At 50.0% G+C, this 22,760-nt stretch overlaps 1 protein-coding gene across 3 annotated transcripts in view; it reads right to left on the minus strand.

The window, feature by feature from the left end:
• Nucleotides 1-3,981: 3,981 nt before the first annotated feature.
• LOC145536415 (acetylserotonin O-methyltransferase) overlaps nt 3,982-22,760 on the minus strand; it is a 34,055-nt gene continuing 15,276 nt past the window's right edge. Inside the window, exons 5-8 of one of the 3 annotated variants that reach the window (XM_081565761.1) lie at nt 11,713-11,831; nt 10,536-10,676; nt 7,990-8,112; nt 3,982-4,259 (exon numbers count right to left, since the gene is read on the minus strand). In XM_081565761.1, coding sequence (XP_081421887.1) covers nt 4,048-4,259; nt 7,990-8,112; nt 10,536-10,676; nt 11,713-11,831 — 595 coding nt within the window. In that variant the 3' untranslated portion in view covers nt 3,982-4,047. Of the gene's footprint in view, nt 4,260-7,989; nt 8,113-10,535; nt 10,730-11,708; nt 11,832-22,760 lie in introns of all 3 variants that reach the window. The other 2 variants (XM_081565760.1, XM_081565762.1) reach the window with 2 other exon arrangements.

Here is a 22,760-nt window from a genome sequence, read left to right on the forward strand (position 1 = left end):
AGTCAAGGCTATGGTTTTTCCAGTGGTCATGTATGGATGTGAGAGTTGGACTGTAAAGAAAGCTGAGTGCCGAAGAATAGATGCTTTTGAACTGTGGTGTTGGAGAAGACTGTTGAGAGTCCCTTGGACTGCAAGGAGATCCAACCAGTCCATCCTAAAGGAGGTCAGTAAGTAGTCCACAGGGGGGCAGAGAGTCTGATATGACTGGCAACTGAGCACACACATATATTTACATATAACTGACTCACTTTGCTGTACACAACATTGTAAATCATCTCTACTTCAGTAAAAACAAAAAAAAAATTAATTAAAACAATTAAAGAAAACTACTTATGTGGCAAATTACAATCGGATTTGAAACAGGCAAAACAAGGTAAACAGGCGATTTGTACAAAGGCAGACACATCAGTCTTTGCATGCAGACGGGGAATCACTGTTTCCCGCTCAAACCCCACCCGGCTCCAAGCAGATGAACGTGCTCTAGCTGCTTTGGTCGTGTCTGACTCTTTGCGACCCCAAGGAGACTAAGCGGGAAAATTGCTTCTGGAGGTTACATATCTCAGTATGTGTTTAGTCAGACACAGAACAGGCTTGTGATTGCCAAGGTCGGAGAGGGGTAGGAAAGGATGGATTGGGGGGGCGGTTGGGGCTTAGCAGATGGAAACTGTTATAGACAGGCTGGATCAGGAGCAAGGTCCTACTATACAGGGGAGGGAATTCTATTCAGTGTCCTCTGATCACCCATCATGGAACAGAAGATGAAGAAATACATCAGGAGTTTCGGACCCTGTGGTACTAAAAGCAAAATAAGAAGCTGAGAAGACAGAAGAGGCGGAAAGAAGGAAGGAATTTTTAAAAAGAAAGAGAAACCAGGTCGTCGTCGGCAAACTCCACTGAAGGATGTAGTGGAAATTGGTACCACATTTATACTCCAAAAAGGGCTTCCCAGGTGGCTCAGCAGTAAAGAATCCGCCTGCGATGAAGGAGTCACAGGAGATGCAGGTTCGATCCCTGGGTCGGGAAGATCTCCTGGAGGAGGGCATAGCAACCCAGTCCAGCATTCCTGCCTGGAGAATCCCATGGACGGAGGAGCCTGGCGGGCTACCGTCCATGGGGTCGCCAAGAGTTGGACACAATGAAGTGACTTAGCATAGCATAATTGTTGGTTGCTCAGTCGTTTCCAGTTCTTTCTGACCCCATGGACTGTGGCTCGCCGGGCTCCTCTGTCCATGGGATTCTCCAGGCCAGAACACTGGCGTAGGTTGCCCTGCCCTCCTCCAGGGGATGTTCCCCACCCAGGGACTGAGCCCGGGTCTGCTGCATCGCAGGCAAATTCTTCACCAAGTCCAAGCACATCATAGCATACACTCCAGAAAAAATTTTTTTAATTCAGACTTTATCTAATTCAGTCATGTGGAATACCTCTTTCTATGACCACTGGAATAAATGAGGTATCTCAGTAGCTGTTAAAAAAATATATATATATATAGATAGATAGATAGATAGATGCCATTTATTGAAATAAATGGTAAAGTTGTTTTGAAAAAAAAAATGTGTTTGGAGAACACAGGATCCCTATACTTACAGACCACAGAGTTGGGTTCCAGACAATACAAAGACAGCAGTGTGGTCAGGAAAAGACACGGATAGAGGGCTGTCATCAAGGACACTCATGGCTGTACACACACACACACACACACACACACACACACACACACACACACAGGTATCTACAGATAGGCGCACGGCTGTTTTATGTGTCATAGAATCACATTTGTTGCTGTTGATGCTTTCGTTCAGTCACCAGGTCGTGTCTGACTCTTGGCAACCCCTCGGACTGCAGCACTCCAGGTTGCAGTATAAACCACTGCTACACAACCACGGAAGTAAGTATATCTCTTCATACACCGCTCCAGTCTTCAGGCAGAACAGCGGGAAAATTATTAGAAGTCATAAGTCAGACATGAGTAGACAGGAAGCCAATTCCAACCCAGTATCTCCCGGCAAAACGAGTGCCCCCAGGCGCCACCTCCAGGCATCTTTCTTCCGTAACTGCATCAGCTTGACATTCAATTCCAGCCGCACAAAGGCGGCATCCAGAGGTTCCAGGAGGCAACCCCCGAGACGATCGCTCCTGTCTCCGGCCAGACTCAGCACTCAGCTCTGTTACCTCCCAAGAGCAGCCGCGCCTGGCCGACCCACAAGGCACGGCTCAGCGTTTCCAACTGTGCCCTCTCCCAGACGAGGCCAAGACGCTGCACCTGGCACCATCCAAACCCAGACAGAGCGCTAAAAAGCAGAGCCATCACTTTGCTGACAAACGTCCGTCCAGTCAAAGCTGTGATTTTTCCAGTAGTCATGTGTGCATGTGAGTGTTGGACCATAAAGAAAGCTGAGCACTGAAGAATGGATGCTTTTGAAGTGTGGTGTTGGAGAAGACTCTTGAGAGTCCCTTGGACTGCAAGGAGATCCAACCAGTCCATCCTAAAGGAGATCAGTCCTGGGTGTTCATTGGAAGGACTGATGTTGAAGCTGAGACTCCAATAGTTCGGCCACCTGATGCAAAGAGCTGACTCATTGGAAAAGACCCAGATGCTGGGAAGGATTGAAGGCAGGAGGAGAAGGGGACCACAGAGGATGAGATGGTTGGATGGCATCACCGACTCGAAGGACAGGGGATGAGATGGTTGGACGGCATCACCAACTTGTACCACACATGCTATGTCACCATAAAAATCATTAACATAAACTGCTGCTTTCATGAAAAGTGATGTGAGTCAGACAGAGAAAGACAAATATATTACATTATATTGCTCATATGTAGAACCTAAAAGATAACACAAATGAATTTACAAAACAGTCAAGACATGGAAACAACCTAGGTGTCCATTGACAGAGGAATGGGTAAAGAAGATGGGGTACATATATATATAGAATAGAATATTACTTGCCCTAAAAAAGAGTGACATACAGCCATTAGCAGCCACACGGATGGACCTAGAGATCCTCTTGAGGGTGGCTCAGATGGTAAAGAATCCACCTGCAAGGCAGGAGACCCAGGTTCAACCCCTGGATCAGGAAGATCCCCTGGGGGAGGGAATGGCTGCCTTGGAAGGTCCCCTGGAGGAGGGAATGCCTGCCTTGGAAACAGCCTCATAGATACAGACAGCTTGTTGCCACAGGTGAGGGGTGGGAGGTAAACAAAATGGGTGAGGAGGGTCAGAGGCACAGACTTCCAGATATAAGGCACATGACATACGGCATGACGATGGCAGTTAATGACACTACATTTACTGTTTACCAGAGAGTTGATAAAAGAGTAGATGTTAAAAGTCCTCATGACGGACCTGCTGGACTCTATGGTGCAAAATAGACCAGCAATTCTCTTAGGCTTTTTCAAAATTCAAACTTGAGATGGTTGCACTGTCCATCCACTTCCTTGCGTACGAGTGTCCTGGGTCAGCTGAAACAAACGATGTCAAATGGGATCATGGCTTCTAACCACAGACATCCACCCTCCCCGAGTCCTGGGGACCAGACGTCTGAGGTCAAGGATCCCAGGGCTGAGCTCCCTGCAGAGGCTCCAGGGAGGCTCCTCCCCGCCTCTTCCGGCTTCTGGGGGCTCCGGGCGTCCGTCCCTGGGTGGGTGGCCGCCTCCCACCCGTCTCCGCCTCCGTCTCCACGTGGCTTCTCTGTGTCCTTGTCTCTCTTCTTTTGTGTCTTATAAGGACCCTGTCACGGGGTTTAGGGCCACCCCCATCCAGGAGGGACCTCATCTCAGACCCTTCACTCCATCCCAGGAAGGAAGCAAAACAGAACGGACTGGAATCAATGAAAATAAGGATAATGAAGTAAAGTAAGATAAAAGGCAAAGAGCCCATCTGTGGGCATAAACCTCGTATCCCTCAGTTGGGCAGAAAAACAAGAAAAGTGTAAAACAGACAATGGGGGAAAAAAGAAGAAAAAGACAAAAAAGAAATGTGAGCAAGACCATGTCTTTATTGCAGGTTTGGCGTCGTGACGGGGGATCACACACGCTGCCGGGGATCACTTCCTGGCCAAGACAGCGTCATAGGTGCCCCCGGTCCTGCAGCAGCGCACGTCTCGGAAGCCGGCGGGGGCCAGGAGCGCGCGGTACTGGGCGGGGGTCCGCTCGCGGCCCTCGGTCTGCACCAGCATGTTCAGCGAGTAAAGCAGCGTGCTCAGCGGGCCCCGCCCGCCCGCCTGCAGGAGGGTCTCGATGACCAGGATGCCGCCACCTGCCGCGGGGAGGGCGAGGGGGGGCGAGGGTCAGCCGGGACCCGGGACCCGGGACCCTCTCTCCTCACCCGGCGGCCATCCCAGCATCCCCGCCTTGCAGGCCAGCATGAGCTCCGGGCATCTCCCACCTTCCCTACAGGGCAGACCCTGATCCAGGACCCCCCGCAGGACAGACCCTGACCCGGGACCCCCCGCAGCACAGACCCTGACCCAGGACCCCCCACAGGACACACCCTGACCTGGGACCCCCCACAGGATGGACCCTGACCCACTACCTCCTACAGGATCCCCCACAGCACAGACCCTGACCCAGGACCCGCCACAGGAGAGATCCTGACCTGGGACCTCTCACAGAACAGACCCTGACCCAGGACCCCCCGCAGCACAGAACCTGACCCGGGACCCCCCTGCAGCACAGACTCTGACCCACGATCTCCTACAGGATCCCCCACGGCACAGACCCTGACCCGGGACACACACCCATGCTCCCCTCTTTCCTTCCAGCCCAGTGGCCCGCGTGGCCCGTGGCTGCAGGACCGTCCACCCCAGGGTGCAGGGCTGTGTCTACACACAGCGTCCACCCCTCCTGGCTACACGGGGTGTAACCAGCTGCGAGCTCAGTCGCTTCAGTCGGGTCTGACTCTCTCCAACCCTGTGGAGTGGACTGTGGCCCCACCAGACTCCTTGTGTCCGTGGGACTCTCCAGCCAGCAATGCTGGAGAGGGTCGCCATGCAAGGACAGGGTCCTTATGAGGAACAGGGGAGACGCACAGAGACAGAGGAGGAACCACGTGACGACGGGGGCAGAGGCGGGAGGGGGCGGGAGAAAGAAGCATCGGTACTCAAAATGCATCATTCGGAACGCAGACCCGAGAAATGACGCGTGACTGTTCTTTCTTACTTTCTAACCTCGTCGCTCAGAAACAAGTCCACAAAAGGATGTGTCACGTTATTTTCTCTGAAAGCTCAAAGGAGAGTGTGCCAATCAAGCGATGGAAGTAAAGTTTCTACACGTTCTGACCCATTTATTCCGTTCCCGATTCTCAGACCAAACGCCACGTCCTAAGCCACTTTTTCCTGGCTTCATTGAAAAGTCACCAAGTCCCAGGTCCTTTTTGGACAGTGGATCTCGTGGCTAGGAATGCCCACACTCCCTCCCCCAGACATCAGAGTAAGGTCTGTGCGTTACTGGGAGTAATTTGCAACGATGCAGACACAGTGTGGCTGACCATCAGTAGGAGGCTCGTGGGGAGAGGCTGAGAAGGGACCTCCAAGCAGCGAGAACGTGAGGAAAAGAGCTTTGCCTCCAGAACTGGGGCTTTCTCCTAGCTGCGCTGTCCAGCGGCGAGAGCCATCTGTAAGGTCGTGTTTGCACCATGCATGTGACATCTGAGTGTGTCAATACATATTCATGCACACATACATACAGATGCAAACACTTGTAATACACACATACATATACACACATACCCATATATACATGGGTATCCCTGATAGCTCAGCTAGTAAAGAATCTGCCTGAAATGCAGGAGACCCCGGTTCGATTCCTGGGTTGGGCAGATCCACTAGAGAAGGGAAAGGCTACCCACTCCAATATTCTTGGGCTTCCCCGGTGGCTCAGCTGGTAAAGAATCCACCTGCAATGCAGGAGACCTGGGTTCCATCCCTGGGTTGGGAAGATCCCCTGGAGAAGGAAACGGCTGCCCACTCCGGTATTCTGGCCTGGAGAATTCCATGGGCTGTATAGTCCACGGGGTTGCAATGAGTCGGATACGACTGAGTGACTTTCACATCCCGTAATGTAACTACATATACAAATGTATTATAGTGTTACTGTAAATATATAGTATTTTAACATTTAAAATTTTTACATTTTAACATTTTTCTTAATATTTACTTTTAAGAATATCCAAAAATAACACAAGTTACATAACTATTATTTTATATTCTTGACATCCATTTATTCATTTATTATTTAAAAATAAACGCTTAATACATACAATGTAAATGTAACATGCTTTATGTGTTACAATGTGCATCTTCCGTCGCTCAGTCGTGTCTGACTCTCTGAGACCCCGTGGACTGGAGCCCGCCAGGCTCCTCTGTCCATGGGATTCTCCAGGCCAGAATACTGGAGTGGGTTGCCATGCCCTCCTCCAGGGGATCTTCCCAATCCAGGGATCAAACCTGCGTCTCCTACGTTTCCTACATTGGCAGGAGAGTTCTTTACCACTAGCATCACCTGGGATTTGTGTATATATATGTGTATAGGCTCCAATCCTTTGGCCACCTGATGGGAAGAGCCGACTCACTGGAAAAGACCCTGATGCTGGGAAAGATTGAGGGCGGGAGGAGAAGGGGACGACAGAGGGTGAGATGGTTGGATGGCATCACTGACTCAATGAACGTGAGTCTGAGCAAACTCTGGGAGTTGGTGATGGACAGGGAGGCCTGGCGTGCTGCAGTCCATGGGGTCGCAAAGAGTCGGACACGACTGAGCGACTGAGCTGAAACACAGGGAGAGAACCAGAGACCACACAGCATCACCTCTGGGAGAAATTCATAGTTTCTGTGACCTTGGAGACGCCGAGCCATGCATATTCTAAACAGAAAAACTGCAGGCAAGCCACTACCCCACTTGGCAACTTTTTTATATTTTTCTTTCTTCTTTTAACTGATTTTTCACGGAAGTATAGTTTCTTTACAATGTTGCATTAGTTTCTGCCATACAGCAAAGGGAATCAGCCGTATGTGGCTGTGTGCTGAGTCTCTTGAGTGCTGTGTGCTGAGTCTCTTGAGTGCTGTGTGCTGAGTCTCTTGAGTGCTGTGTGCTGAGTCGCTTGAGTGCTGTGTGCTGAGTCGCTTGAGTCATATCTGACTCTGTGCGACACCATGGACTGTAGCCCACCAGGTTCCTCTGTCCGTGGGATTCTCCAGGCTATGGATACATATATATCCATTCCTCGGCAATTTTCCTGTTTGTACTAACCTTGCTTTTTGTTCCTTTCGAATGATATCATGTATGGACCAGAACAAGGCAAACAAATAATAATAATGATATTAGTGTCCAATGAGGGACCTCCCTGGTGGTCCACTGGCTAAGACTCTGTGCTCTCAAAGCAGGAGACCCGGGTTCCTTGCCTGCTCAGGGAACTAGCTCCTGCTTGCTACACCTAAGAGTTTGCAAGCCACGACGAAGATGGAAGATCTCCAGTGCTGTGGCTAAGGCCCAGCACAGCTAAAGAAATGAATCAGTAAAAATAGATTTTAAGGACCAAGGTTTCAAACATCCCTCTACACAAACACAAAGTCAAAAAAAAAAAAAACTCAAGTCACCGTCAAGTAGCGAATGTCACTATGCATTGAAACATAAATAACTCACTTTTGTTCAACACGCTTCCTAGGGATCCCCCACAGAAGGGGTCTAGAAACACCCATCCATGAATGACTTCACTTCTGAAAATGATACTGTACTACAAGAACCGCAACTCCAAGGGGGAAAATGGAAGAAAGTGGTGAAAAAGAGACGATATTAGGCAGCCCGTGACGTGGTGATGTCTCGAAAAGGCAGGCAGCCTCCGGAGGGCAGCCGGAACTCCAACCTCCTCACACACAGAGGCCGGTCTACGCCCACGGGACGTGCTTTCCGAGCCCTCGTCACGTCGAGACACCTGTAACTCTGCCCTGAGCGGACCCCCAGGCACGGCGCCCCGCGTCCCCACCACCTACCTGTCCTGCAGGCCTGGTAGAGTCTCTCCAGCAGGTGGGAGCACTTGGCATCGGTCCAGTCATGCAGGACCCTGGCCAGGATGTACAGGTCCGCCTCCGGGAGGGGGTCTTTGAAGAAATCCCCTGCAACAGGGGGCGGGGGCCTCTCGTCAGACTGCCTGTCGATTCCACGTGAGGACACCGACGCCCAGCATGACAGGGTCACTTGTACACATGGATCTGTCCCCAGATAATCCCCGCCGCTGACCTCCCGACCTCGCTCAAAACACAAGACGTCTCCGTGACGGTGAGACGATGCCGAACGATGGAACGTTCCCTTTGGGGCCCGTTTCCGCACCAGCTCTGGACGACGGTTTTATTTCTACTTTATTTCAGCAAGTCTCATGTAAATAGCATCCTTAAAGCAGGGGTCCCCAACCTTCCTGGGCTTTCCGGGTGGCTCAGTGGTAATGAATCCAGCTGCCAATGCAGGAGACCAGGGTTTGATCCCTAGGTAGGGAAGAGCCCCCTGGAGAAGGGAATGGCAACCCGCTCCAGTCTCCTTGCCTGGAGAATCCCATGGACGGAGGAGCCTGGCGGGCTACAATCCATGCAGTTGCAAAGAGTTGAACCTGACTGAGTGACTGACACTTTCATTTTCACATCCATCTAGTTTTCCCAACTTCAAAGCCTGCTCCTTTTTCTTCTCTTTTTTTTTTAAAAACCAATGGGACCTGTACTGTCTTTCCTGCTTTCTTTTTTCTTCTTCTCTTATTCTTTCTTCTTTTTTTCCCTTTCTCAGCCTTCCCTCCCCCACCCTATTCTTTCTTTCTTTCTTGCACTGGGTCTTGCCGGATCTTAGCTCCTGGACCAGGAGTGGAACCAGGGCTCCCTGCACTGGAGGCTCACAGTCTTAGCCACTTGGGCCACCAAGGAAGTCCCCCAAAGTCCCCCTCTTCGTCCCATTTCCCAGGTCAGGCACAAAACTGACGTCGATGGCGTGTGCATCTCCCAGAAGATGCCCTAGAGGTGGGAACTAGGGTTAAGATCACACTGAGGTCGTCCTTCTGAGCACAAAATCTAAGGGGGCCCCCCAAACTCAGTCATTCAGATTCAATATATCTTCATTCAACGGTTTAAAAAAATCCAACATTAAGCCCCCCATTCCGCCCGCAAAAAAACGAAAACTTCCTGATTGTCTAAATTTCAGAATTTTACATAAAGGCAGCACCCAGTCCTTCAAGGACACAGTGTGGCACATTCTGGTGACCTCGAAATCTGCCTGTCGGACGCAGAGTAGTTGGAAAGGAGATGACCCTTCCCCCGGCTCAGTCAGTGTCAGCCCCACATACGGCCCTGGATGGAACGCTGGTGGCCTGTCTCTTGAGATGCCGTGAACTTGGAGGTGAACTTTTTAAAAAAATAATAATAAGGAATTAATTCCCCTGTGTCCAGTGGTTAGGACTCTGCTTTCATTACCGAGAAAACAGGTTCCATCCCAGGTCAGGGAACCAAGATCCCACAAGCTGCATCCCACGGCCAAAATAATAATAATAATAGAGATTTTAGCAGATCTCAGAGTGGACAGAAATGATACCCCCACCCGATGTCTTCCTCCTGAGACAGCAGAGAAAAAGAAGCACAAACAGCCAGGTGCGTCCACACACAGAGGTACAGGGTGTCTGCCGGTCAGACCTTGGTAGTAAGTGACGGCCCACCGCTCGGAGCCGCGCCCCACGTTTCCAAGGCAACCGCAAGTCCCTTGCAGCGGTCCGCAAAGCCGCTATGGTTTCTGAGCCTTGGGACGTCCGAGAAGCTTCTGCGTCCTCAGCCAGTAACTGTCCCCTCACCTTCCCTTCAACCCTCGTCCCTCATTGCCTCCAGGGGAGGCTCCTCCCCGCCTCTTCCAGCTTCTGGGGGCTCCGGCCGTCCCTGGGCTGGTGGCCGCCTCCCTCCGTCTCCACCTCCGTCTCCACGTGGCTTCTCCTCTGTGGCCGTGTCTCTCCTCTTCTGTGTCTTATAAGGACCCTGTCACGGGGTTTAGGGCCACCCCCATCCAGGAGGACCTCATCTCAGACCCCTCACTCCATCACCTCTTCAGGGACCTTATTTCCTAAAGTCCTGTTTACACTCTGGCTGAACCCAGTGCAACAGTCAGGAAAGAATTAACTGCAGGAAAGCAATACCCTCCCACATTTTCCATCCGCCCTGCATCACCGTTCTAGGTTTAAATGCCTGTGCGCTCCGTCGTGTCCGACTCTGCGACCCCATGGACCGTGGCCCACCAGGCTCCTCTGTCCATGGGATTCTCCAGGCAAGAATGCTGGAGTGGGTTGCTGTTTATTTCTCCAGGGGATCTTCCCGACCCGGGGATCGAACCCGCGTCTCTTGCGTCTTCTGCACTAGCAGGCGGATTCTTTACCACTGAGCCACCTGGAAGCTCCACTTTAAGGGGGTGTATTTGGACGATCCAGGAAGCCATGCTGACCGCCCACTGTCGCTGTCTCCCCAGCCCACCAGGACCCATCTGTTTCCCTGTGGACACAGACAGTGTTCCAGACACCCACCTTCATGGAAGCTGATCCGCTCGTCCTCTGAAGCTGAGAAATGTCTCTTTGCCATCTGCACCACTCCTGGGATGTCAAACACGATGACCCGACATCCCGGGTACAGGGACACGCACGCCTTGGCCAGAGCCCCAGAACCGCCTGCAAGAGGACATGGACTGTGACAGCCCGCAGACCCGAGTGGTACCCACAGTCTGGTCTCCATGGTTACAGGCTCACCGACAAAGCCACGCATCTAAGGCATCTTCCTGCCTGGACCAACCCACACGCCAAGCTCCCGTGTAGACTCTGATCTGACAGCTTCCTCTCGTGCCAGGCTGTTTGCCCACCCAAGGACAGACAATGGCCAGATAGAGGAAGCCCCTGGGCAGATGCTACAGGAAGACAGGCCAATGTCTCCCTGTGGGAGACATTTCCGGGGAACACCCGGGTGAGACATGGGGACCTCCCTCCAGAGGCCAGCAGCATGACCATCCCACCGTCAGGGAATCTGCTTTGATAAAATAACCTCAACCTAAATATCCATCGACAGAGGAATGGATAGAGAAGGTGTGGTACACATAGACAGTGGAATATTACGCAGCCATGAAAAAGAGCAAAACAATGCCATTTGCCACAGTGTGGATGGACCTAGAGACGATGGTACTAAGTGAAGTCCATCCGACAGAGAAAGGCAAATACCACGTGATGTCACTCATACGTGGAACCTAAAATGTGATACAAAGGAACTCATGCACAAAACAGAAACAGACTCTGGGACATTGGAAACAAACAGATAGCTACCAAAGGGGAAAGAGGGGAGGGATAAATGAGGAGACTGGGACGGACATGGACACGCTCCTATAAATCACACTGATACTTGACAAGTTTCTACCGTATAGCACAAGGAAATCCATTCAATATTGTGTGCGTGCGTGCTAAGTCACTTCAGTCGTGTCCGACTCTCTGTGACCCCATGGACGGTAGCCCGCCAGGCTCCTCTGTCCATGGGATTCGCCAGGCAAGAATACTGGAGTGGGTTTCCATGCCCTGCTCCAGGGGATCTTCCCGACCTAGGGATCAAACCTGCGTCTCCTGCATTGCAGGCAGATTCCTTACCATCTGAGCCACCAGGGAAGCCCTAGGGTCTACAAACACAATTCCAAACACAGCTCCAACGTCCGGGGTGGACACTCACCCCCGAGGTCGCAGATGAGAGGGAAGGGGGACAGGTCGAAGGCGGCCAGCACCCTCGTCCCCTCCAGCTTCCACACGTCCTGCAGGCCCTGCATGAACTGCAGCCTTTCGCCCTCGGACCTGGAACACGAAGAGATGGGCCCGTGAGAACCATGCGGAGTCTGGTGGGGGTCACCCTGAGCAACGCCCCGGGGGCCCCTGAGCTGAGCAAAGACCCGGGTCCTCCACCCACCGGGGTGGAGCTCCAGGTCACCGGGTCAGCTGTGCAATGCAGGGGCAGGAGTGGGGGTGTCCACACAGGCTGGGGGAGAGGCTGGGCATGACGAGGATTCAGGGAGGCGGAGATGTCTGTAGGGGGAGTAGGGTCCTGGGAGGAGGGGGGAGGAGGGCCTCCTGGGGGCCGCCTCTCTCCTCTCACCCTCTGCGGAGGCTGCTCTGTGGTTTTGGAGTCAGTGGGGAGAGGTAGGGAGTCAGGAAGACTATACGGGGTGCAGAGGGGGCACCAGGTCTCAGGACCCTCAGCAGTGACCACGCTCCCCCCTTAAACCTTTGTGTACTTCCTGCCCCACCCTGGGAGCAGCCCCCACACACCGCAGACGGTCGTGAAGCCATCAGCCTCGTCTGACCCCCCTGACGTCATACGTCATCTGACGAATCACCCACAGCTCACGCTAGTGCTGCCTGCCAAGCCCCAGGCTTGTCTCTTTCCACAACCTCCTGCTGCCAAAAAAATAAAAATAAAAAGGCTTTCCTTGCTCATTCTGGACAGATCAAACAAGTGCCTAACTTTTTTACTGGAATACTACTCAGCCAAGAAAAAGAACGGATTAATGTCATTGATAGCAGCACGGATGGACCAAGTGATTATCATACTAAGGAAAGGAAGTCAGAGAGAGAAAGACAGAAAAAGACAGACCACCACCAAGTATGTTCTAGAAATTTATGCAAATCAACAATTTTACCATGACAGACACACTCACAAACTTAGCAAATGTTAGTTACTCAGTCCTGTCTGCCTGTTTGCAACCCCGTGGACTACAACCAACCAGGCTCCTCTGTCCATGGGATCCTCCAGGCAAGAATACTGGAGTGGGTTGCCATTTCCTCCTCCAGAGGATCTTCCCCACCCAGGGATCAAACACAGATCTCCAGCGTTGCAGGTGGATTCTTTATGGTCTGAGCCACCAGGAAAGCCCTCAAGTTTGAAAACCAACTTACGATTCTCAAAACAAAATTTTTTTAAATGTTAGGAACAAGGGAAAAATTGAATTGGCTAATAACAAACGCAGTTTGGGTGAGCAGGCTCAAGCGCTTCGGTCGTGTCCGAGTCTGTGACCCGATGGAGCATTCGTTGCCCACCGGGCTGCTCTATCCGTGGGATTTTCCCAGGCGTGAATATATACGTCACAGATGGTGAAAATGGACCTATCGAATAGCACAGGGCAGTCTAGTGAACACACAGGAATCACCTCATATGGCAAAAGGAACCGGAAAAGAAACATACACACGTCTGTGTCTCACTGAACCACGTTCCCGCTCACCCGAGACAAACGTAACAGCGATCATCAACTCTACCCCAATATAAACAATGAAAGAACAAAGGGGAAAAAAAAGAACAAGCATTGCCCGGAGTAATGCTCCCACACTGTGGCCACGTTTGGTAATAGCAACTATAAAAGCGGTGTTAACGGGCGCTTAATATTCCCAAGGTCTGCAGGGCTGGAAGGAAAGAACCACTGCCCTCCTAGAAGTCTCCTCGGGGTGGTCAGCAAACAAGAACTCAAGATCCGACAGATGATCATGAAGTCAATGTCAACAGGTACCTTTAACTCACACTCATTAAGAAAAAAATCCCATGAAATGATCTCAACACAGCCAAATATTAGGGAAGGGCTAATATCAATTCTACAACGAGGTGTCACCTCTCACGGGTCGGCATGGCCACTGTCAAACCCTCTGCTGACAGCGAATGCTGCAGACGCTGTGGACAAAAGGGCACCCTCCTCATCTGATGCTGGGAATATAAATAGATGACAGCCACCTGGAGGACAGGGTGGGGGTGCCTTAAACGGTGAAAACCACAAAGAAATTAGAATATTCCCTAAGGCCGTACACAAAGAGAAACTCTAAAAAAAAGATAAAGATCTAAACCAAAGGGCAGATACAGGGAAACTCTCGAGGAAAATATCGGCAGAACACGCTTTGACATCCATCACGACAAGTTGTTTTGGGAGCCAAGTTCTTTTAGGACACTGAAACATAAAGCAAAATTAAGAAAACGGGTTCTAAATAACCTTCTAAGAATTTGAACAGCAAAAGGAAATCCTAATGAAAGAAATCTTCCCTCGTAGCTTAGTCGGTAAAGCATCTGCCTGCAATGCAGGAGATCTGGGTTCAATCCCTGGGTTGGGAAGAGCCCCTGGAGGAGGACATGGCAACCCACTCCAGTGGTCTTGCCTGGAGGATCCCATGGACAGAGGAGCCTGGCGGGCTGCAGTCCATGGGGTCGCAAGAGTTGGACACGACTTAGCAACTAAACCACCACCAAATGGAAGAAAAAGACAACACTCAGAATGGGAAACTATCTTTGCAAACAAGGACGCCCACAAGGTATCCGAGTCCACAACATACAAACAGCTCAGGCCCTTCAATATAAAAACACAAACAACCCAAGGAGAAATGGGCCAGAGGTCAAAATGCACATTTCTTGCAGGCAGGCACACAGAGGGCATTAGGCAGATGAAAAATGCCCCGCGTCTGAAATTATTCACAGAGGCAAATGCAACTTCAGGAAGTATAACCGCGTACCCGTCAGAAGGGCCCTTTCTCTAAAACTCTACAAACATTCAGTGCTGCAGAGGGTGTGACAAAAAGCAACAACGTATGAAATCAACTCTACTCCAATATAGTGAAACAGCGACAATACAGAGAGGAACCGTGCGGGACGCGGAAGCGCTGCAGTTGCCTTGCGACCGTTGTTGAAACAACAGCTTAAAGGCTGTGCTGAAGGGCACTTGATATTCACAAGGTCCTCAGGGAGGGAGTGTAAGGCGCTCAGTCGTGTCCCACTCTCTGCGACCCCATGGACTATACAGTCCGTGGAATTCTCCCGGCCAGAACACTGGAGTGGGTGGCCTTTCCCTTCTCCAGGGGATCTTCCCAACCCAGGGACCGAGCCCAGGTCTCCCGCATTGCAGGCGGATTCTTCACCAGCTGAGCCACCGGGGAAGCCCAAGGTCCTCAGGGTTCTATGTGAAGAAACAACCGCCTTCATGAAATCTTCTGGGTGGTCAGCAAAAAAAGAAATTCAAAACCGGGCAGAGGATCACAGTGCCAAGAGGTATCTTTAACTCACACGGTTTAAAACAAACAAAAAAAATCACCCGAAACGATGTCGACAAGCCTAAATGTTAGGAAAACGCAACTCAGTGATACAAGGAGGAAACCCTTCACGCCGGTCAGAAGGGACACTGCCAAACCCTCCACAAACGTTAAATGCTGGAGACGCTGTGACAATCAGGAAACCCTCCTCCTCCGATGCTGGGAACGTACACGGGTGCCAGCCACCATGGCGGACAGCGTGGAGGTTCCTTAAGACGATGAAAACGAGCGTGAAATTAGAATATTCCAGAACACCACACGCAAAAATAAACTCCAGGTGGGAGACCAGTACACCGGCAGCCAATTCATGTCGACGTCTGGCAAAAACCACCACGACGTCGCAAGCTAATCAGCCTCCAGTTAAAATTGATGAATCAATTTTTAAAGAAATAATAAACTCCAAACAGCACAGAGATCCACATGTAAGGACAGTAAGTATGAAATTCTCGTGGAAAATACACGGCACACACGTTCTCACATCCATCGCAGCACCTTCCTTTTGGACACACCCATTAGAATAATGGGGAAAAAAAGAGGCAAAAATGGGAAACCGTGTCCTAATTAACCTTAAAAGCATTTCCACAGCCAAGGACATCCTAAAGGAAAGAGAAAGACAATGTTCAGGATGGGGAAAAAAAAATAGTTTCAAATGGAGATACCCACAGAAATGTATCTGCAAAACATACAGACAGCTCGTGTATCTCAAAATCAAAACCACAAACAACCCAAGAAAAAGAAGAACCAAAGGTCTACATGCATAGTTCTTCCAAGAATGCACCCAGATTGCATTAGGCACATGGAAAATGTTAAGAATCAGGAATTATGAGAAAGAAGTCAATCAGATTTCTTGAGGTATCACTCCATGCCCATCAGAATGGCTACTGTCCAAAAAAAAAAAAAAAGTCTACAAATATTGAATACTGGCGAGGCTGTGCAGAAAAGGGAAGCCCTCTCCTCGGATGCTGGGAAGGTGAATCGCTAACAGCCCCTTTCCAGGACAAAGGGGAGATTCCTTAGATGATAAAAAAGAGAAGGAGATTAGAACACTGCCTGATACCGTACAGGAACATAAACTCCCAACAGTATAGAGATATCATTGTGAGGACGGCTTCTATGAAACCACTGAGGAAACTACACCTGGACAATCGGTGACATAAATCCCAGATTTTCATTTAGGATCCACCATTTGAATAATGAAAAATAAAAAGGATAGAAAAGAGGACTCCTTTACCTGAAATGCGTTTGCACAGCAAAGGAAACCCTCAAGAAAAGGACTGACAACCCTCAAGTGGGAGAAAACATTTGCAAACAAAGATGCACAGAAGAAATTCACTTCGAAATCATACAAAGATCTCCTACAGGTCAATATCTAAAATGCAAACAACCATACCCCTCTCTCCAGGGGCTCTTCCCAACTCACTGATGGAACCCAGGTCTCCCGCACTGCAGGCGGATTCTTTACCAGCTGAGCCACCAGGGAAGCCCTAGAATCCTGGAGTGGGTAGCCGTTCCCTTCTCCAATGGATCTTCCCGATCCAGAAATCGAACCCAGGTCTCCCGCACTGCAGGCAGATTCTTTACCAGCTGAGCCACCGGGGAAGCCCTAGAATCCTGGAGGGGGTAGCCTCTCCCTTCTCCAGGGGATCTTCCCAACCCAGGGACCGAACCCAGGTCTCCCGCACTGCAGGCGGATTCTTTCCCAGCTGAGCCACCAGGGAAGTCCTAAAACACAAGCCACCCAAGGAATTCAGGGGCCAAAGATCGACATGGATATTGCTTCCAAGAAGGCGCACAGACCCACAAGATGCTATGCATCAGTAATAGAGACAGAGGCAATGAAAACTCCAGTGAGGCACCATCTCACGCCGGTCAGAACGGCCATCATCAAGGAAATCTGCAAACACTAAGGGCTCCAGAGGGTGGAGGAAGAGGAGAATCCTCCTACACTCTTGGTGGGGACGTGAATCGGTGCAGGAGCCACGGAAAACGGCATGAACGCTCCTCCAAAACCTCACCGTCCAGAAACCACTGGATCGGACGATGACATTCTGGGCTAGACCCGGACAAAAATAAGGAAAAGGACACCCACCCTCCTGATTTTCAGGGCAGCACGATTTACAAGAGCCCAGACACTGGACCAGGGGCTACCCTGGTGTCTCACCTGGGAAAGACTCTGCCTGCCAACGCGGGAGGCCTGGGTTCGATCCCCAGGTCGGGAAGATCCCCTGGAGGAGGGCATGGCAACCCACTCCAGGGTTCTCGCCTGGAGAATCCCATGGACAGAGGGATCTGATGGGCTACAGTTCACGGGGTCACGGAGAGTCGGACACGACTGAGGGGACTCATTCTTTCTTTCTTAAGGTACAGAATCAACCAAATGGTCCATCGACAGGACAGTGAAGACAAAGCGGCCCATCTCTGCACTGGAAGAGTGCTCAGTCATCAGTCGGAACGGAAGAACGCCAGTGAAAGCAGCGTGGCCGGACGGAGTGATGACCACAGCAACTGAAGGAGTCACAGAAACAAATAGCGCAGGTTACCGCTGAGATAGTTCCCCCGACCGAAACAGACGCACATACTGCGAAAAGCAACTTAAAGATCATTTTTAAAAAAAAATGTTAGGGATGACAGGTAAGTGAAGGGTTTGGTTTTCATTGTTTCCCTTTTCTGTGCATTCATTGTTATTCTATCTTGGGGCAGAGTTGATTTCTGACGTGTTTGTCTCACACGTACAGGAACTTGACTCACTTATACATAGATTTTTATCTTTTGATTTTGGGGTTCTTTTTCCTCAATAGAAAATTACAGTGTGTTCAGTATACAGCCCTGTGCTCTGCAATAGCTTCTTAAAGTCACCTTTTGGATATATGTTAATGTGTATATGTTATTACCAAACTCCAAATAAGATAAAGATCTGGATGGAAGGACAGATACTCTGAAATCTGTCAGGAACTCATAAGGTGGGACCCACGCTGATATCCATCTCAGGAAGTTCTCTGGGGGTCCACCTCTTAGAATAATGAAATATAAACCAAAAATAAGAAAATAGGATCTAAAGAACCTTAAAAGAATTGGCACACCAAGGCAAACCCGAAACGAAAGAAACAGACAACATTCAGAATGGGAAACAATATTTGCAAACGAGGAAATACCCAGAAGGAACTTGTGTCCAAAACATAGAAGCGGTTTGTGCATCTCGACATCAAACACACAGGCAACCCCAGAAACTGAGGCCGCAGATGGAAATGGATACGTCTTCCGAGAAAGGAGACAGACTGCCTTAAGACACATGAAAAGATACTCGGCATCACTGATTACCAGAGAGAGGAAAAATGCAATGTCCAGTGACGTATATCACCTGATACGGGTGAGAATGGCCGTCTCCCCAAATCTGCAAACATCAGCAGTGCTGCAGAGGGTGTGGAGAGAAGGGAAGCTTCCAGCACTGTTGCTGGAAACACAAAACGGTCCTTGCACCGGGGTAGAACAAGGATGGAGGGGCTTTAAAGAAACTGAACAGTAAGCACCTCAGGACACAGCAAACCCTCGCCTGCGTATAGAGCCAGGCAAACTCCAAAACTTCATAACACAGGCGTGTCCCGGCGATTGTTGTCTCCCTAGGAAAAGAGCCAAGAGGCAGAAGCAACCTGAGTGTACGGGAGAGACCAGTGGATAAAGATGGGGTATACAAATGCGACGGACCATCACTCGGCCATAAATGAGCGGGAAGGATTGCCGTGTCTGTCCTCCAGGAAGAAGGTCGAGCTCATCAAACCGAGCGAGGCGAGGGAGACACGGAGAGACAGGGGACCTACGACACCACTCGTAGCCGGCATCTAACAACAGCGACCTCTTTACCAAACAGAAGCCGTGTCACAGACCCAGACAAGAACCGACGGTCAGCAGAAAAGAGAGGGGTGGGGCAGGAAGACGAGAACTATTTCAGACTAACCTACGGACGCTGCGCTTATAAAACAGAGTCGGCAGGGACCCCTGGGTCACAAGGGAACCTGTAACATTCTACACCAGAAAACATCTCCGTATAAGTGAAGCTGGGTGTCGCAGATGGAAAAAGAGAAGTTAAGAGAAGACCCACAACCTTCACAATCGACCGTGTATTTCAATTTGAATTATCTCCTAAAAGCGGAAAGGAGAGAAAGGAAAGGAAATGCTGACTATTTCCCGCCTGGGGCCACGGTGACCTGGCTGGTGTCTCATCCCTGGAGCCTGAGCTGGTTTCGGTCCCAAGCCTGGAGGTTCTGGGGGCAGATGGAGTTGGAAGGATATAGCAGGAAGCGTGCCCCCACGATGGACCTGGGGTGCCTCTTGCTATCTGCCTGAGCCCCCAGTCTCCAGATCCAGGCGGTCCTCCTGCAGAGAAACCAAGCCTACATCACCCCAAAATCGGTGGAGCCTCTGGGCTGGAAAAGCTTTCCAAGCTCCCCCGGGCACCGTGTGTCCCCGAGGCTGGGGTTCCCACCTCCAGGCTCCGTCCTTAGGGTCACCCCCTTCTACGGATGATAGCACCCTCTGCAGAGTGGTGTTCCAAAAAACTGCGATGTCTCCTGGGGACCCTGGGTAAGGGAAAGTCGCTCAGTCCTGTCTGACTCTTTGCGACCCCGTGGACTATACAGTCCATGGGATTCTCCAGGCCGGAATACTGGAGTGGGGAGCCTTTAAAAGGAGTGCTTTGGGGACCTTCAGATTCACAAGGCCTGGGGGGCTGTAGATGACACCTCCATGCACTCACGTCCCCGGGGGAAATAATCGGACAGGAATTCAAACAGGGCCACCTTTCAAGAAGACAGTTTCAGGAGTGGGAGGGAGGTTCTCAAGGGAGGGGACGCATGTACGCCTGTGGCTGATTCATGCTGAGGCTTGCCAGAAAACAGCAAAATTCTGTCAGGCAGTTATCCTTCAATAAAAAAATGAATGAATTAAAAAAAAAAGAAGATCATTTCGAGAGGTGAACGGTACCCACATGGTACAAAATGAAAAAGCACCTGGAAAATTCCTGCACATCACTATGCATTAAATCCACGCAAATCAAAACCCCCATGAAAAATGCCCTCCCACAGGTCAGAATGGCCACGGTCTAAAACATCTACAGACAATATGGGCTGCAGAGGATGGAGGCAAAAGGGAATTCTCCTACACTCTCGGTGGGGGTGTAAATGGGTGCAGGAACCATCAAAACCATCAAGGAGGTTCCTTACGAAATACACTTCCTGAAAACATACACTGCGGTAATCCAAGCTGTGGTTTAGACCCAGAGAAAATCATAATTGACAATAATTGGGGACCACACCACTCGCAATGGCCAAGACACGGAATCAACAAAAACGTCCATCGACAAGACAGTTGCAAAAAATCGGGCAGACGTCCACAGAGCAGCATCCGACAGGTACCTGTTACTGACACGCTTTAAAAAACAGGTCATGTGAAATGACGCCAACAGGGCTAAATTTTAGAGAAACGCCAATCAAAAGTACAACAAGGCATCACCTCACACCGGCCAGAATGCTGAAGACGCGGTGGTGGAGAATAACTTTACAGGATTGTGAAGGTTTTTGTCAGAAAGCCTTCTTAAGTGAATGATGCAAAGAAATAGAGGAAAACAACAGAATGAGAAAGACTAGAGATCTCGTCAAGAAAATTAGAGATACCAAGGGAACATTTCATGCAATGATGGGCTCAATAAAGGACAGAAATGGTAGGGACCTAACAGAAGCAGAAGATATTAAGAAGAGGTGGCAAGAATACACAGAAGAACTGTACAAAAAAGATCTTCACGACCCAGATAATCACGATGGTGTGATCACTCACCTAGAGCCAGACATCCTGGAATGTGAAGTCAGGTGGGCCTTAGGAAGCATCACTACGAACAAAGCTAGTGGAGGGGATGGAATTCCAGTTGAGCTATTTCAAGTCCTAAAAGAGGATGCTGTGAAAGTGCTGCACTCAATATGTCAGCAAATCTGGAAAACTCAGCAGTGGCCACAGGACTGGAAAAGGTCAGTTTTCAGTCCAATCCCAAAGAAAGGCAATGCCAAAGAATGCTCAAACTACCACACAATTGTACTCATCTCACACGCTAGTAAAGTAATGCTCAAAATTCTCCAAGCCAGGCTTCAGCAATATGTGAACCATGAACTTCCAGATGTTCAAGCTGGTTTTAGAAAAGGTAGAGGAACCAGAGATCAAATTGCCAACATCCTTGAACTATAGAAAGCAAGGGAATTTCATTAAAACATCTACTTCTACTTAATCAGCTATGCTAAACCCTCTGACTGTGTGGATCACAACAAACTATGGAAAATTCTCCAAGAGATGGGAATACCAGACCACTTGACCTTCCTCCTGAGAAATCCATACGCAGGTCAAGAAGGAACATTTAGAACCGGACATGGAGCAATGGAGTGATTCAAAATTGGCAAAGGAGTGTGTCAAGGCTGTATATTGTCACCCTGCTTAATTAACTTATATGCAGAGGACATCATGAGAAACACTGGTCTGGATGAAGCACAAGATGGAATCAAGATTGCGGGAGAAATCTCAACAACTTCATATACGCAGGAATCAAAGAGGAACTAAAGAGCCTCTTGATGAAAGTGAAAGAGGAGAGTGAAAAACCTGGTTTAAAACTCAGCATTCAAAAAATTAAGACCATGGCATTTGGTCCCATCACTTCGTGACCAACAGATAGGAAACAGTGGAAACAGTGAGAGACTCTATTTTCTTGGGCTCAAAAATCGCCGCAGATGGTAAAAGACGCTTGCTGCTTGGAAGAAAAGCTATGGGCAACCTAGACAGCATATTAAAAAGCAGAGACATTACTTTGTCAACAAAGGTCCGTCTAGTCAAGGCTATGGTTTTTCCAGTGGTCATGTATGGATGAGAGAGTTGGACGGTGAAGAAAGCTGAGCGCCGCAGAATTGATGCTTTTGAACTGTGGTGATGGCGAAGACTCTTGAGAGTCCCTTGGACTGCAAGGAGATCCAACCAGTCCATCCTAAAGGAGATCAGTCCTGGGTGTTCATGGAAGGACTGATGCTGAAGCTGAAGCTCTGATACTTTGGCCACCCGATGCGAAGAACTGACTCATTGGAAAAGACCCTGATGCTGGGAAAGATTGAAGGTGGGACCAGGGGATGACAGAGGATGAGATGGTTGGATGGCATCACTGACTTAATGGACATGAGTTTGAATAAACTCCGGGAGTTGCTGATGGACAGGGAGGCCTGGTGTCCTGCAGTCCATGGGGTCGCAAAGAGTCGGACACGACTGAGCGACTGAACTGAACTGATGGCCCAGCAATCTCACCTCGGGGCATAGACCTGGAGAAAACGATAATTTGAAAAGATACGTGCACCTCGATGAGCATAGCAACACTAGCCACAATATTCAAGACATGGAGGCAGCCGAGCTGTCCATCGACAGAGGAGCGGATAACGGAGACGTGGTATACGTACAGCGTGGACTGTGACTCAGCCGTACAGAGAGAAAGAAATCAGGTGCATCTGGTGTGACCGAACCGCTTTCCTGGGATGAAGAAGGCGCAGCATCAGGGATTATTAGCGAGAGGCAAACCAGCTTTCAATGGAGAATCACTTGGCGCCGATCACAATGGCCCCGTCCACAAACACTCAGCGCTGAACAGTCTGTGGA

The sequence above is a fragment of the Giraffa tippelskirchi genome, chromosome X, assembly GCF_054371585.1.
Source record: "Giraffa tippelskirchi isolate mGirTip1 chromosome X, T2T-mGirTip1v1.2.pri, whole genome shotgun sequence".
Classification (NCBI taxonomy): domain Eukaryota; kingdom Metazoa; phylum Chordata; class Mammalia; order Artiodactyla; family Giraffidae; genus Giraffa; species Giraffa tippelskirchi.